This window comes from Rhinoderma darwinii, chromosome 11, assembly GCF_050947455.1.
Source record: "Rhinoderma darwinii isolate aRhiDar2 chromosome 11, aRhiDar2.hap1, whole genome shotgun sequence".
Classification (NCBI taxonomy): domain Eukaryota; kingdom Metazoa; phylum Chordata; class Amphibia; order Anura; family Rhinodermatidae; genus Rhinoderma; species Rhinoderma darwinii.
In genome coordinates, this window is record NC_134697.1 from 27,718,188 (window position 1) to 27,734,667 (window position 16,480).

General features: G+C 44.0%; 1 protein-coding gene across 1 annotated transcript in view; it reads left to right on the top strand.

Annotated features, from left to right (window-relative positions):
* A2M (alpha-2-macroglobulin) overlaps positions 1–16,480 on the top strand; it is a 73,281-nt gene that overhangs the window by 11,117 nt on the left and 45,684 nt on the right. The window contains exon 2 of the mRNA XM_075843205.1: positions 15,487–15,670. Coding sequence (XP_075699320.1) covers positions 15,487–15,670 — 184 coding nt within the window. The remainder of the gene's footprint in view (positions 1–15,486; positions 15,671–16,480) is intronic.

The window sequence follows — 16,480 nt, forward strand, 5'->3', positions numbered from 1 at the left end:
TGTATTATTTAACTTTTTTTCAATAATAAATCTTTGTGTAAAATATTTTTTTTGCGCTTAGTTTTATGTAAACTTTAATTGACTTTTTAAAATAATAATAATTTTAGTCTCGATATGGGACTTGACGCTGTAGTCCTTTTATTGCTCAGATTATACACTGCAATATTTCTGAAGTGCAGTGTATTATAGCTCTTAGTGGTTAGCATTACACTGACAGGAAGCCTATTATGTCCCGTCCGTGGCAAGGCCTAATAGGCTCTGGAAAATAGCAGACCTTGGGCCAACTGTTGGGCTCCCGGCTGCCATGGCAACCCATCAGGACCCCACGATCACATCATGGGGTGGTTGTCAATGAGCTTTGAGAGGGAGCCTCCTCCATCTGAATGGAACTTGCAGAAATCCATGCACCTGCATATAACTTTATAGCTATTAAAGGAACGGTTTTCGGACACAGAGCTCTACATTCCTTGCAATGACATAGAGTTAGGGTCAACTGTAATTAATTTTTCATACATCCGTTAAGTGATTTTGTGCATTTGGCCCACATTTGGTATTATTTTACACCATTTTACTCCTAGAAAACTGTTTGCAAAATGAGAGAAAATGTGAGCCAATTTTTTAATACAAATTCTACCCTAAAATTTTGACCATGCCCACATAACAGAAAAAATGCTCCTTTAGTGGAAGTACCTGCACAGTGCTGTAAATGTAAGGCGCAGGAATGGCATGGCCTCAGGCGTTGAGCTAGCGCCATCAGCACCGGGTGTCAGCTGTGACATACAGCTGACACCTTGCTAAAATAGCCACCGCAATCCTGGATGTTTACCCTCTTAGATGCTGTGGTCAATAGCAGTCATGGCACCTTAGAGGTTTTACAGAGCGAGGGTACTCCTTCTATAAGCCCCACCAGCAACGTGTTTGCGGGGTGTCAATAGGTTGCCATGTCAGCCCAGGGCCTAACAGAGGCCCCAGATCTGCCATAGACATGAGCCTATTAGCCTTGCAGGTGGCAGGGCCTATTAGGCTGCCTCTCAGTTTAATACTGACAGGCATAATACATAGCACTACATATGTAGTGCCTTTAAGAGATCAAATCGTCGCATGTTCACGTGCCGGCGTCAGGATCTTGCATGCGCTGTCCGCCTGATGAAGATCCGAGGCGGGCCCCCTGCACATAAGAGGCGGTGAGTAATTTATTTTATTTTTTTATGTTCTGTCGGGGTAGGTCCAATCTGGAGGAAGGTTATGGGACTCAGCACAAAGCCTGGCGTTATCTTATTACGCCACATTGCACTACTGTAATAAATTTGGCGCATCTTTTGCCTGACTGGTCTAAGTTTAAGACAGTAATAATAAATCGGCCTCACTGTCTCCATAACTCTCACTTGATTCTATAAGGAGTGACCAAGTATGTATGGAGATTTATGTGGGTCCCAGCTGCTGAACCCTCACCTATCATACTTTCATGATGGCCGTTTGACATATAGAATTATTCTGTTTTTTTTTATACTAAAATCATGGGCCATGTAACTTAATTTGACTATGCAAAGTCCAACAATAACTAGCCCAACTATGCCTTATTATCTCTCCAGGCTAAGATAATATTGCAACACTCATATAAATGAGAGCCAATTACTTCCATGTGTAGAAAACCTTGAAAAAGAAAAATGTTTGTTACTAAACTTTACTAAGGCTATGTTCACACGGGGTATTTTGCCGAGTTTTTTGACGCGGAAACCGCGTCGCAAAACTCGGCAAAAATGGCCCGGGAACTCCTCCCATTGATTTCAATGGGAGGCGTCGGCTTCTTTTTCCCGCGAGCAGTAAAACTGCCTCGCGGGAAAAAGAAGCGACATGCCCTATCTTCGGGCTCTTCCGCCTCTGACCTCCCATTGACTTCAACACAATGGGAGGCAGAGAAAGCGTATTTTGCGCTGTTTTATGCCCGCAGCGCTCAATGGCTGCGGGCGAAAAACGGCGCGAAAATCGGCGTGCAGGGAGAGGAAAATCTGCCTCAAAGTTCCAAACGGAATTTTGAGCCAGATATTCCTCCCCCAAAATACTCCGTGTGAACATAGCCTAAAAGTGGACCTACACTTTTTGCTAAATATTTAATCATGGGTTGGTGCTCTATGTGCTAAGGAACAACAAACCTCTGCTCCCCAGATGGCCTACAGCTGTCACTTGGGGGTCCGATCTGGAAACAGCTTTAAGTGTCTCCTAGACCCCAAGATAGGAGGCATTGCTCCCAAGAATCCCTCTTTTTTGGATTGGCAGTCCCTCTCAAACAAAATCCCTCTCTCCCTCTTTGTCCCTATAAATTTCCCTCTTTTTGAACTAATAGATTTGTATTAATAAATTTATTAGATTGATCCAGAACATGTCTGTCTGGTCCCTCGCTCCATATTAGACTACAACATGTATTTTATTTAATCATTTGGACTTTTAAAATGTCTGCATTTCTTTAAATTATTCAAGCGCATAGCTATTAATGCAAAAATGGATCTTTCACACAAACATAGGATTCTCTCTTTGAACCATCCAAAAAGTTAAAGTCTATGTACACCTTTGATAATGTTTTTTTTGTGGGGGTTTTTAAAAAAAATAAAAATGACTATCAGTGTGATTGGTGCGTCTTTGTAATTACATTTTATTAAAAATTATTTTAACTTTTTGAGATACAGCTGCTTTGTATCCTGTATACAGAGAAGTTGTATCTTGTGCTGAAACCTGTATCCGTCAGGTCAGTGGCACTGATGGGTTCAGTGACAGCGGGTCTCCGATACTTATGATCGAGCTGCTATCGATCACATCTAAGTTCAGAACTTAGGCACCATGCACACGGCTGTGCCCGTGATCACGGGCCACTTTTAAGGGCACGGCCGACCGTGGACAGGCGCCAGCATTCTTGGCCGGTGCTCCCATACAAAGTATGAGAGCACGGCCCAGATAAAAGCAAAATACAGAACAAGTCCCCTATCTTTTGCGGTACACTTCTACGGCCCGGACACCTTCCCATAAATAAACAGGAATGTGTCTGTGAACAATAGATGTGAATGGGTCTGTAATTGCGGACCGTAATTACGGTCCGCAATTACGGGCGATTTTTACGGTCGTGTGCATGTGGCCTTAGATGTTATCAATAAAATCTGTCATCAGGGGAGTGTCGGGCCGCCGCCATACACTTTAGATCAGGGGTGGGGAACCTCCGGCCCGCAGGCCTTATATGGTCTGGCCGACCTCACTCAGACCGTGCTACTGCCGCGTTATTCGCTACTTGGCTACGTCCGCCCTACACACTGTACATTTAGGAGCAGGAGGATAGAGCCAAGTATGGCGGATGGAGCCAAGTGTGGCGGTCTGAGTGAGGTCGGTGCGCGCCGGCCTGAGACTATACCAGTCTGGTCACCTGATCTCACTTCAGTGATGTGAGATCAGGTGACCAGACCTGTCTACTTCCAGGTCGGCACAGTCCAGTCACCTGAGCTCACGTCTGACCACCGCTGCCGCTGTAGTTTTTGTGCTACAAGCTACAAAAACACAAAGTCCTTGATGCAACTCTTTTCCTAATATATAAATATCCACAGGATTTGTCAAATAGATGCGGGTCCCACCTCTGGGACTCGCACCTATCTCTAGAACGGGACGCCCTAAACCCCTTTCTGCTGCTCTGTGTTGCGGCTGATGCAGATGAATTCCGACCATGAAGAAGGAAACAGTGTAGCTCGCTTAGCTACGATGTTTCGGTAAGTCCCATAGAACTGAATGGTAGTTAATGGCAGTTCGAGCTACGCTGTTTCCGTAACTACAATTTAGTTCTATGGGACTTTCTGAAACATCGTAGCTTAGCGAGCTGTTTTCTTCTTTGTGGTCGGAAATCAGCCGAAACACAAAGACGTAGAATGGGGTTTAGGGGGTCCCGTTCTAGAGATAGGTGCGGGTCCCAGAGGTAGTCGACTATGGTATTGCTTCCGTGAAAACGACGGAACCCTTGCACAAAGGAGAAAAGCTGAAACCATTTGGATCCGTCACCATTGAAATCAATGGTGATGCAAACGGAAACCTATGGTTTCTGTTTGTTTCAGTCAGGGTTTCGTTTGTGGGTTCCCCTGACGGAAAGCTGCGACGGAACCCATGAACGGAGCCCTGACGCAGATCTGAACGAAGCCTAAGTAAGTCGGAACAACTTACTTCTGTGAGCAGTTCTTTTCAAAACTTACCATTACAAAGAGTCGACTGCGCTCCAGACTGACTGACGCAGGAGTAACATCATCAATACCGGCTAACATCACACGCCTCACCAAACAGAAGCAGTTCCAGCCATCACATTAGGGGTGATTTAATGAAATGTTTGACCAAATATAGAAGCCAAATTTTTAAGTGGTTAATTTTGTATGGCCCCGCGAATGATGTTATAAATATCCAAATGGCTCTTGGCAGAAAAAAGGTTCCCCACCCCTTCTTTAGATGGTCAGCTGGTCCTACCTAAATCAGTGGGTTCGGCCGGCATACATCTAATGTATATGACCACCTTAAGGGTATGTTCACACGCAGAGTCGAAAACATCTCAAAATACGGAGCTGTTTTGAAATCAATGGGCAGATGTTTGAAGGCGTTCTGCTTCTGATTTTTCATAAGTTTTTGGGCGTTTACGGCCCGAAAAACAGCTGAAAATAGGCCGTGTGAACATACCCTTACTCCTTCAGATATTTTTCTCTTGACAATAGGAAGCGGCATGAAACCATTTTGTAAGCTGCCTGTTATTGTCCACCGGTGTCTTCATGATTCTCACGGACCCTGCTACATAGTCATAGGTTAGAGAAGGCACTACAGGAAGGTCAGCTGAGGTGTGACAGATTTTTCCCCTGTCAGAAATAGAACAGCGATAACTCCAGTCTGAATCCCTTGCTAAAATAATATTTCTGGGGGTAGAAAATTGCTGTAAATTCCACCCAAAGCTGTTCTCTACTTTAAAGCGCGTGTCCACCTTTTTGCAGTGTTATTTTTAGGTTTGAAATTCTGTTCTAATTCATTTCTTTTTATATCCTTTAAGGGATTAGAGATTTGTTTTATTAAAACAGAGCTTTGAATACGCTGCATAGTCATAACGTTAAACAGAATATTTATTTAGTTAGTATTCTTTTACTAAGCTTTATTTCTATATTCCTGTAGATCATACAGTTTATAACCTGACAAACTTCTGATGGTTTTGCAATACACTGTGTTGTTATCCAATTTAAAGTAAATTAAGGACAATTTAATCAATGGACCTTCTGGTCTGGATTACATATTAATGTCTCATGTAGTCATCAATTTGTGTAGTAACTGATAGTTCAAGTACACATATGGCAGAGAATCAGAGCCAGATTAAAACATTGTTCCGATATACAGGTGGGTGCATAAGTAGGTATACAGTTTAAATAATAGGAAAATATATACTAATAATAGGTTGACAGTTCAAATAGTATTTTATAGAATAACATAACAATTAAGTACAATCTCTTATATGCTCAAATTGGCGGCGTTCACTACTTACACATTGCTGTATTCTGGTTTTTACACTCACACTTTGGCGCAAAGTCCTTTATTGGCATTCGTTTCTTGGCGTGCTTCTTCTATGAACTGAATCATGTTATCATCCGTGCGTGGTTTTCTTGAATATACCTTATCTTTGATAATTCCCAAAAGGAAAAGTCCATCGGGGTAAAGTCTGGTGATCGTGGTGGCCATTCAACTGTGCCTTGTCTACCTATCCACTTATTGGGTAATTTTTCATCAAGAAAATTACCCACCGCCCGCTAAAGCATAGAGAGGAGGGCTCCATCTTACTGAAAATAGAAGTCTTCATTTTCACGCTCCAACTGCAATTGTGATATTCCATTTTCTTGGCGCATGTTAAGGTTCAGGTCTGGGGTAACCGTTGTATTGTAGAAGATAGGTCCAATTACCCCTTTACATGAAAAAAATTACCCAGGTTGATTCAACTGTTCTTTAATTGTTGAAAGGGGGTTTTCTTTTGAGTAATAAACACAGTAGTGCCTATTAACAGCACCTGAAAGTTTGAAGTTAGCTTCATCGGACCAAGTTATTTTTCTAATAATGCCATCTCCTTGTGTTTCTTCATTCAAAATTGCCTGACAAAATTGTAATTAGACTGTTTGAAAACTCTCCCCCTGCATACCTACCTATGCAGACCCTTATATTTTAATAACCATTGAAACGTTGACCTGCCTACATTATTGAGAATAATGGGCAGCCAAACTTTAGAAAGGACCTAGCCCACCCATGTATTGCTTGATCATCATCATTCGTTTGAGAAGCCAGAGTTTAGAGAAGCCAGATCTATAATGATCCGCTGATGGCCGGGCCAGATGCTAGTTACAAAGGGATTGTCTTCAAGATTGACTGGACCACCAGAGTACAATGGCAGCGAGAACCGAGAGTCCGAACTGGAGCTGCCAGGAGGTGTAGCAGGAGGGTCGATCGGAGGAGTTTGACTAGGAGCGATGACGGAAGAAGCTAGCGCACCAAGATGCTGCGCCATGGAGTCTACTGCCACAATGAGTTGATCCTGTCGCGCTTGCAGATCCTGCAGGTCCGCCTGCATGGCTTGGGAGGATGACAGGCTCTTGACTTGGCCAGCGGGGTCCATGGCCTCAGCGTACTGTCACGGCGTGGGGTGTGGACCCACTGGGCCGTACCGCGTAGCGGGGTAGCAGCTGGCCAACAAGGTACAAAACAATGTCTATAGTTCAGAACGGGTACCTGAGGCAATGTAGACAGTGGCAGGAACACGACTTGACTTTCACAGCAGGTGACGCCGCGGATGCAGCGGGAAGACACTACTTGGCTTTCACAGCAGGTGACGCCGCGGATGCAGCGGAAGACACGATTTGGCTTTCACAGCAGGTGACGCCGCGGATGCAGCGGAAGACACGTCTTGGCTTTCACAGCAGGTGACGCCGCGGATGCAGCGGAAGACACGACTTGGCTTTCGCAGCAGGTAACGATAGTACGGGATGCAGGGTACAGGCAGCAGGAACGGGTAACACTGGGAACTGGAAAACACTTGGAGACCTTTAGCAAGACAGACTAGGGTATACAATAACGCTCAGGCAAGGAACCAGTGGGCAGAGCCCCTTTTTATAGTCCAGCAGCCATTTGGGCTGTTAATTGATTTTTGACAGCTGGACGCGTACTGGCCCTTTAAGGCCGTGCACGCGCGGGCGTACGCGCCCTGCGGGAAACAGCACGAGGACCAGAGTGCCGGCGTCTGCCAGAAGGAGGAGGACGCCGAGCAGAGAGGTGTCCATGGCCGGGATCGTCAGGGGGTGAGTTAGAACGGCGACCCCCGGCCATGGACGTAACAACCTTTTTAGACATTATTGATGATATGACCTAAAGTAAGTTCAATTATATTAATGACGTTTTCAATCTAATTAAAAGTAACTAACTAGTTGCTTCCATCTGCTCCTGAAATACTCCCCACTTGTCCAAGCTCCTACCATTCTCCCCTTAGCTCCTCCCATTCTCCTCTTAGCTTATCCGATTCTCCCATCAGCCCCTCCCATTCTCCTCCAAGCCCCTCCCATTCTCCTCCCCTTTGCCTGTGTGACTCCAGATTTGTGTAATACACATTCTGCAATAGAGGTATCAAAAATATGGAGGTGAAGTAGCAGTTAATAATTAGCATCTCTTGCCCTAGGCTGCCCTAAATATATATATAAACACAACAAAACCTGGAGTACTCCTTTAAAAAATTCTATCTATTTTTAAGCCAAGAGCTTCATTGTCAATTTCTGATGCTGAGTGGGACTCAGTGTTTCATCTTTCTCAGTCATCCTATGAGCTCCAAAGAGCAAATCTCTCCCTTAAAAAGATCCACATTAGATTACCTGTGCCACTGGGTTCGTGGCATGGCTCCCTACATTTCCTGGGTTAAAAATTCCAGATCTCTTAAACATAGTGGAATACTCCCTAAAAACACTTTCGTCAGCCAGATACATGGAAATAGTCGTACAAATTTTTTACAGATCCTACATCTCACCTGTTAGAGAATTTCCAATGGGTATATATCCCTGAGGCCCCATGCACACGACCGTAAAAAACCTCAGTTTTTGCGGACCGCAACTGCGGTCCGCAAAAACGGAGCCATTCACTTTCATTGATCACTGACACCTTTTCCGTAGCACTACGGAAGGGTGTCCGTGCCGTGGAAATGTTCCGGGAATTATGGAACATGTCCTTCTTTTGCCTTTTGCGGGCCGTGCTCCCATACTTTGTATGGGAGCACGGCCCGAAAATGCAGCTGTCAGTCGGCGGCCGGCCGTGCCCGCAATCGCGGGCCGTGATTGCGGGCACGGTCGTGTGCATGGGGCCTTAGACTGCTTTCTCCACTGCGGATTCCCATGAGCAGTTATTGCTCATTGTCTATGGATTTGCAAGGTCATTCAGCCTTTCTGTCAATGGTTTGTGATTTTACTCAAACGCACCTAACCAACTTTGTACCTTTGAATACACTTTGGGGTTTGTTTGGCTGGGTCGATACTAAACAATACTGCTGTGACCCAGGGACCAGGCAGTTGCTTCATATGATTTGTGTGGCAGCACGAAAGGCCATTCTGCAAACGTAGATAGCCCCACAGGCCCCACCACAGCGATTGTTCTTAAGCTCACATTTTTATTAAAAATCAAGATGGACTGGGTCAAGGCAACTATTCAGAATTAGCTTAGGGACAAAAATTATTTCAGATACGGGAGAGTTTTATAGCCATTCTGCCTGCCCACATCCATAATACAGTCAAAGACCATTTTAAATATACTACATGGTATCTGGAAGGTGAAGTACAGGGTGACCCCCCCCCCCCCCGATCGAAACCATTCTGTAAGTGATACGGTACCAATTTTGTAGGGGCAACCTTAGATTCACGGGCTATCCCCCTCTTTCCCCTTTTTCACTCTTTTCTTTGTTTATAGAGCTGTTTGTTGAACTAATAACTGTAACATAATGGGACAGTGTTGCCTGATGCATTGGATCACTGTTCCCGGATGCTGTCTGGACCTCTGGGTACCCATGCCACCATCTTTCGGTTTCAGGGCCTTGCCATGACATGTTTTCATTTCTTTAACTTTTGCCTTCATCGTGGCAGACTACTCCATTTTGGCTGGTGGATCGTAACTCGGGATGTGCAACCTTTTAAATCAAACTTGTATCTGTGTTAACTTATTGATGGTTTGCGGAAATTTTTGGGGGAAAAACTCAAATAAATACAGTTTAAAAAAAAAATAGATCAATTTAGTGGTGTCTGACAATCTAGGGATATGCTCCACAACAACCTCAAGAATTGTCACAAAAGTCAAGGCACAGAGAAGGACAAATGAGACTTGGCATGAATTAAACTTCACCCTTTTCTATCTCTAACTGCTATATACAAAATATATTTTTATTGATTTTATGATTGTATGTCAAGTATACTGACTTTACTCTACACTATTGCTCAACCACAGTAGTGCTCAGAGAAACTTAACCTTATTTATTAACATTGTCTAACAGGAAAGCTGGCCTTCTTACCCATGCCAACCAATCAGAGCCCAGCTTTTATTCCATACGCTACTCTTGAAACATGAAAGCTACTCTGTGATTGGTCACTATGGGCAGTGAGACCAGTTTTTTTCTTGGACAAATGAGGCCCATTCATATCATGTAAATACCCATCTAGCCCAAAGACATTTGACCAAAGTTTGTAAAAAGCCTGTACTTTGGATGAGATAAAGATTTAGCAAATACTTGATCCCAGTTTGGCACTATTACTGTAAAAACATTGCTGCTAAGAGGCCATATTTGCTCACAAAGGTCATAGAACAGAAAGTTCAAACTAAAAGCTAAAAAAAATATTTTATTAGGCTGGGTTCACACGTGGCGGAATTTCACTTAAATTCCGCTGCGGACACTCCGCAGCGTTAATCCGCAGCGGAGCCGTTTGTCCATTGACTTACACTTTAATTTAGCAGTGTTCGTTTAGACGAGGCGTAAAATTCCGCTGCGGAGCATAGGCTGCGGAGCGGAATTTGGTGTCCGCAGCATGCTCTGTCTGTTGCGGAGCAGTGGCGGACTCATGGCGGAATTTCTCCATTGACTTCAATGGAGATTCTAATTTCCGCAATGAAGTCCGCAGATGTCATGCACATGTCATGTGTGCTGCGGATCCGTCTTGCTTTTTTAACTTGACATTTCTTCATTCTGGCTGGACCTATGTATTTCTAGGTCTACAGCCAGACTGAGGAAGTCAATGGGGCTCCCGTAATGACGGGAGCGTTGCTAGGAGACGTCTGTAAATAGTCACTGTCCAGGGTGCTGAAAGAGTTAAGCGATCGGCAGTAACTGTTTCTGCACCCGGGACAGTGACTACCGATCCCAATATACATGTATCTGTAAAAAAAAATGAAGTTCATACTTACCGAGAACTCCCTGCTTCTGTCTCCAGTCCGGCCTCCCAGGATGACGTTTCAGTCTAAGTGACGGCTGCAGCCAATCACAGGCTAATAACAGGCTGCAGCGGTCACATGGACTGCCGCGTCATCCAGGGAGGTCGGGCTGGATGCCGAAAGAGGGACGCGTCACCAAGACAACGGGCGGTAAGTATGAATTTCTTTGACTTTCACAAGGGAAAGTGCTGTCCCTTCTCTCTATCCTGCACTGATAGGGAGAAGGGAAGTACTTTTACCGCAGTCCGCAGCAGCTAGTCCGCATCAATTTACTGCACATTTTGTGCAGATCCGCAGCAGAATCTGCAACGCAGATTCTGTGCGGCATTGATGCGGACAGTTGCGGAGGAAATCCGCCACGTGTTGTCATGCCCTTAAAACCCAGAAAAGCTTTTGGAATAAAAATGTCCGCTTTAAAACCGGGTACAGCACATGTCTTATAAGAACTTATATATTTTAGAAAAACAAAATAATTATTAGCGATATAACTGGGGAGTATGAAGTGTAGGTTTACCTATTTATGAATTAAGGGGTAGCCTGCACTTGTGTATTATATTCCTAAATACTCGAAGAACTAAAAAACCCTCAGGGAAGTCAAGTACCATTTCTGGTCACCTTCTGGTCAGCAGACATGTGAATAAGTCATGTATTCTCCTGATCGTCTCATTGGGCAGGGATTCTAAAACTGTCAGACGGGGCTCATTGTGTGATTGTGACAGAAGTAATCTTATGCTGATAAGGCCTTTCTCTGACTTCAACAATCTATGGTTTAGCAACACAATTATCTTCCTGCCCAAAGTTCAGGAGACAAAACTTAAAGGGGCTCTGTCACCACATTATAAATGCCCTATCTCCTATTTAACGAGATCAGCGCTGTAATGTAGGTGACAGTAATGCTTTTTATTTAGAAAAACGATCTATTTTAAACCACTTTATGAGCGATTTTTAGCTTTATACTAATGAGTTTCTTAATGCCCAAGTTCGTGTTTTTTACTTTAGACCAAGTGGGCGTTGTACAGAGGAGTGTATGATGCTGACCAATCAGTGAACAATCAGCGTCATGCACTTCTCTCCATTCATTTACACTGCACTAGCGATATAGTTATATCGTTATGTGCAGCCACATACACAAACACTAACATTACTATAGTGTCCTGATAATGAATATACATCACTACCAGCCTGGACGTGATGTGTATTCAGAATCCTGACACTGCTGAATCTTTTCTGTGAGATTCCAGCAAGGCAAGTGTAATCTCGTTTGAAATGACAGGTTACTACGCTTGCCTTGCTGGAATCTCACAGAAAAGATTCAGAAGTGTCAGGATTCTGAATACACATCACGTCCAGGCTGGTAGTGATGTGTATTCATTATCAGGACACTGCAGTAATGTTAGTGTTTGTGTATGTAGCTGCACATAACGATATAACTATATTGCTAGTGCAGTGTAAATGAATGGAGAGAAGTGTATGACGCTGATTGGTCAGCGTCATACACTCCTCTGTACAACGCCCACTTGGTCTAACGTAAAAGCACGCCCACTTGGGCATTAAGAAACTCATTAGCATAAAGCTAAAAATCGCTCATAAAGTGGTTTAAAATAGATTGTTTTTCTAAATAAAAAGCATTACTGTCACCTACATTATAGCGCCGATCTCCTTATATAGGAGATAGGGCACTTATAATGTGGTGACAGAGCCCCTTTAACACAAATTTAAGTCATTTTGAAAATTTTTTACATGGATTACGACCAATGGTGAGCCCCAAGGATTATAATTTTTGATTGATGGGAGTCCGAGCACTGTGACCCCCAGCGATCGCTAAAACAAAGTGACAGAAGTGCTTGGGTGCAGGGCCTGCGTTAGGGGGAGGCAAACTGGGCAATTGCCCAGGGCCCCCATCCTCTTAGGGCCCCCTGCCCATGGCTCCTCTGGGGCCTACGCCGCCCGGCCCATAACATTCATGCCAGGTGGCGTCGCTAGCACCGGAGGGCGCCCCAGTGCTAGCGACAGCCACATTCACTTGTATCTGTGTCCTCAGGACGCAGGTACAATGGCATATTATAGGCTGTAGGCCACATTAGGCCTGAAACCTATAAGACGCTGGGAAGAATCCCTGCGCAGGCCAGCGTGATGACGTCACTGCATCACGCTGGTCTGCGCATGCTTCCCACCCAGAGGTAGTGCATCGCTCCGCCCATTGCGGGAACAGGGCAAGGTAAGTACAACATTTTTATTTTTTGGAGGGGCTGTGTGGCACTGTATACAAGAGGGGGGCATTGTGCAACACTATATATAAAGGGGGGGTTTGATGTGTAGCACTATATACAAGTGGGGCTTGATATGTAGCAATATATACAAGGGTGGGGATTGATGTGTAGCACTATATACAAGGGGGGATTGATATGTAGCACTATATACAAGGGGGGTTCTTTGTGGCACTATATACAAGGGGGGGTTTCTGCGTTGCACTATATACACGGGTAGGGTATCTGTGTGGCACTAAATACAAGGGAGGGGGCAGTGTAGCACTATATACAAGGGGGCGGGTGCTGTGTGGCACTATATACAAGGGGGGGTTCTGTGTGGCACTATATACAAGGGAGGGGGCTGTGTAGCACCATATACAAGGGGTGGTGCTGTGTAGCACTATATACAAGGGGGGATTGATGTGTAGAACTGTATACAAGGGGGCGATGTGTGGCACTATATACAAGGGGGTTCTGTGTGGCACTATATACAAGGGAGGGGGCTGGGTAGCACTATATGAAAGGGGGGGTTCTGTGTGGCACTATATAAAAGGGGGGACGCTGTGTGACACTATATACAAGGGAGGTTCTGTGTGGCACTATATACAATGGAGAGGGAGCTGTGTAGCACTATATAAAAGGGGGGTTCTGTATGGCACTATATACAAGGGGGGAGCCGTGTAGCACTATATACAAGGGAGAGGGAGCTGTGTAGCACTAGATACAAGGGGGTTTCTGTGTAGCACTATATACAAGGGAGGGGGCTGTGTAGCACTATGTAAAAGGGAGAGGGAGCTGTGTAGCATTATATACAAGGGGATGCTGTGTGGCACTATATACAAGTGGGGATTCTGTGTGACACTATATACAAGGGATGGGGCTGTGTAGCACTATATACACTGGAGAGGGTGCTATGTAGCACTATATACAAGGGGGTTCTGTGTGCCACTATATACAAAGGAGGGGGGCTGTGTAGCACTATGTACAGGGGAGAGGGAGCTGTGTAGCACTATATACAAGGGGGGAGTGCTGCGTGGCACTATATACAAGGGAGGGGGCTGTGTGGCACTATATACAAGGGGGGCTGTGTGGCACTCTATACAAGGGGAGGGCATTGTGGTACTATATACAAGGGAGGGGGCTGTGTGGCACTATATATACACAAGAGAGGGGCGCTGTGTGGCACTATATATACAAGGGAGGGGCGCTGTGTGGCGCTATATACAAGGGAGCGGGGACTGTGTGGCACTATATACAAGAGGGGCTGTGTGGCACTATCTACTAAGGGGGGTGTGTGGCACTATCTACTAAGGGGCGGTAGTGTGGCACTATATATAAAGGGTGGAGGACTATGGCGCTATCTACAGGGGGGCTGTGTGTGGCGCTATCCACAGTGGGCTGTGTGTGGCGCTATCTACAGGGGGCATTACTGCTGTGGGGGCACAAAGGAGGCACGGTTACTGAGGGGCACTTTAATTGTGACGAGCACTGAGGGGGTCATTATTACCATCTGGGGCACTGTTGTTTATGAGTTTGTTTAGAGGATGGGGTATAGTTGGGGACTATGCTTGAAAAGCGGGAAACCAACATATCTGTGTGTTAAATTCTGCAGAGACGAGTCCTGGCTGGAATAAGTCATCACAGTAGTATGGGCCGAATGCAGAAAAAAAGGGAAAGTGAATGACTCTAATCATAGAAAACATCACCTGTGAGTCATTAGAAATAAATGTGCTGTAATCACTTATATGGTCTGCAGAGCTCCTGTGTATAACTGTCATCTACCACTATATGGTCACTATATGGTGGTAATATTGGTCTTTGTATAGTGTTTTTTTATTCAGTAACAGTATGGGGGTATTAGTCATTATGTGATTATGGTGTTGGGGTATTATTTAGTAACAGTATGGGGGTATTATTTAGTCAGTATATGGTTATGGCGTGGGGGTATTATTCATTATCAGTATGGGGGTATTAGTCAGTCACTATGTGGTTATGGTGTTGTGGTATTCAGTATTAGTATGGGGGTATTATTCAGTCATTATATGATTATGGTGTGGCGGTATTATTTGGACCTTATATTGTGTTATTAGTGGTAATATTGGTCTTATAATAGTGAATTGCGTTCAGTAATAGTATGCAGGTAATATTTCATCCGGTATAGTGGTATGATTTAATAACTGTATATGTATATAGATAATTTTTTTGTGTGAGAGGGAGGACATTTGCTTTGTGTCTTGCAACACTCTTGGACACGCTAGAAATCAGTGATGCAGTTCTCTGCAAACCGCCTTATGATTGACTGTATTATTGATACAGTACGGGTGTGTTCACATCAGCGTCAGGGTTCCATTGATGGCTTCCGTCAGACCTTTCTATCACCCATGAACGCAAACCAAACGGAAACCGTAGCTTCCGTTTGCATTACCATTGATTTCAGAGGTAATGTTTCTGTTGCAAATGCTTTACGTTTGTCTCCGTTCTGTAAGGTTTCCGTTTTTCGGACAAAATCAATAGCACAGTCGACTGCGCTATTGTTTCCACCAAAACAACAGAAACCTTATGGAATAGAGACAAACCGAAACCATTTTCAATGGAAACATTACCATTGAAATCTATGAGACCTGGCTGATAATGTATTGTCAGAATTTATTCAAATAAGACAGGAAAATTCAGCATGATCAATAATTTTTTGTAACAGAATCTATAAAGAACCTTCGTGTAACCTTTAAGATTTTTGATCTTTTTTCGTCAGAAAATATATGCTGTTGGTTCCTACTGTCTTGAAGGCCAACCAGGATCAGAAATTCTGCCTGCAGCTGTCCCATCTTAATGAGTCCGTTACTGTGTTGGTGTCCCTGGAGACACAAACCAAGAACATAACACTACTGGAGAAACACGTCACACAACCTGAAGAAGACAACTGTGTCACTTTTACAGTAAGCATGGCAGTTTAGTCAATATCGTTTTTAACTATTAGATAATCTAATTTGGTGACAGGTCATGACACTAGTTCTTGGGGAATTGTTGGCATATTTCCTTAAAAAGGACCTGTCACTTCTCCTGACGTGTGTTTCAGTAAATAATTATATTCTTCATAAAATAACAACTCTGGAGCACCTTCACTCTGAACTCTACATTGTGACGTTCCTCTGTTATTCCTCCTAGAAGTTTATGAATAAAATGAGAACTGGGTGTTATCATTAGCCTTGTAAAGGGGCGTGTCTCGACACAGACTGAGACTGTGAGCACTGATTGGACAGTGTCATGCGGGGTAGGCACACCCCCCAACTTTTAACGCCCAGTTCTCAATTTATTCATACATCTGTAGGAGGAATAACAGAGGAATGGTACAATCTGTACTAAGAGAAGTTGCTCCAGAATTATTGTTTTATGGGGAATACTGGTATTGACTAAAACAGACATGCCAGGAGAGCTGACTGGTTCTCTTTAAATATATTGTTTTAAAAGAAAAAAATCTGCTACCTTTTTATAGTTGATTGATACATTTTAACATTGACACACAATTTACGGTTTACATATAAAAATAAGTCTATATAAAAAATTGACTAATTTTGTATATCCATTATATTACTTATATTGAACTGAGTTACAGACAATTATAATCCAGAGCTGCATTCACAATTCTGGAGGCTTCACAGCTGTAATATCCCAGCCTTCAGTGCTAATTTAAAATTTTGCACATACCGTTCTCTAACGATTTGAATTCCAGAAAGTGTTATTTTCGC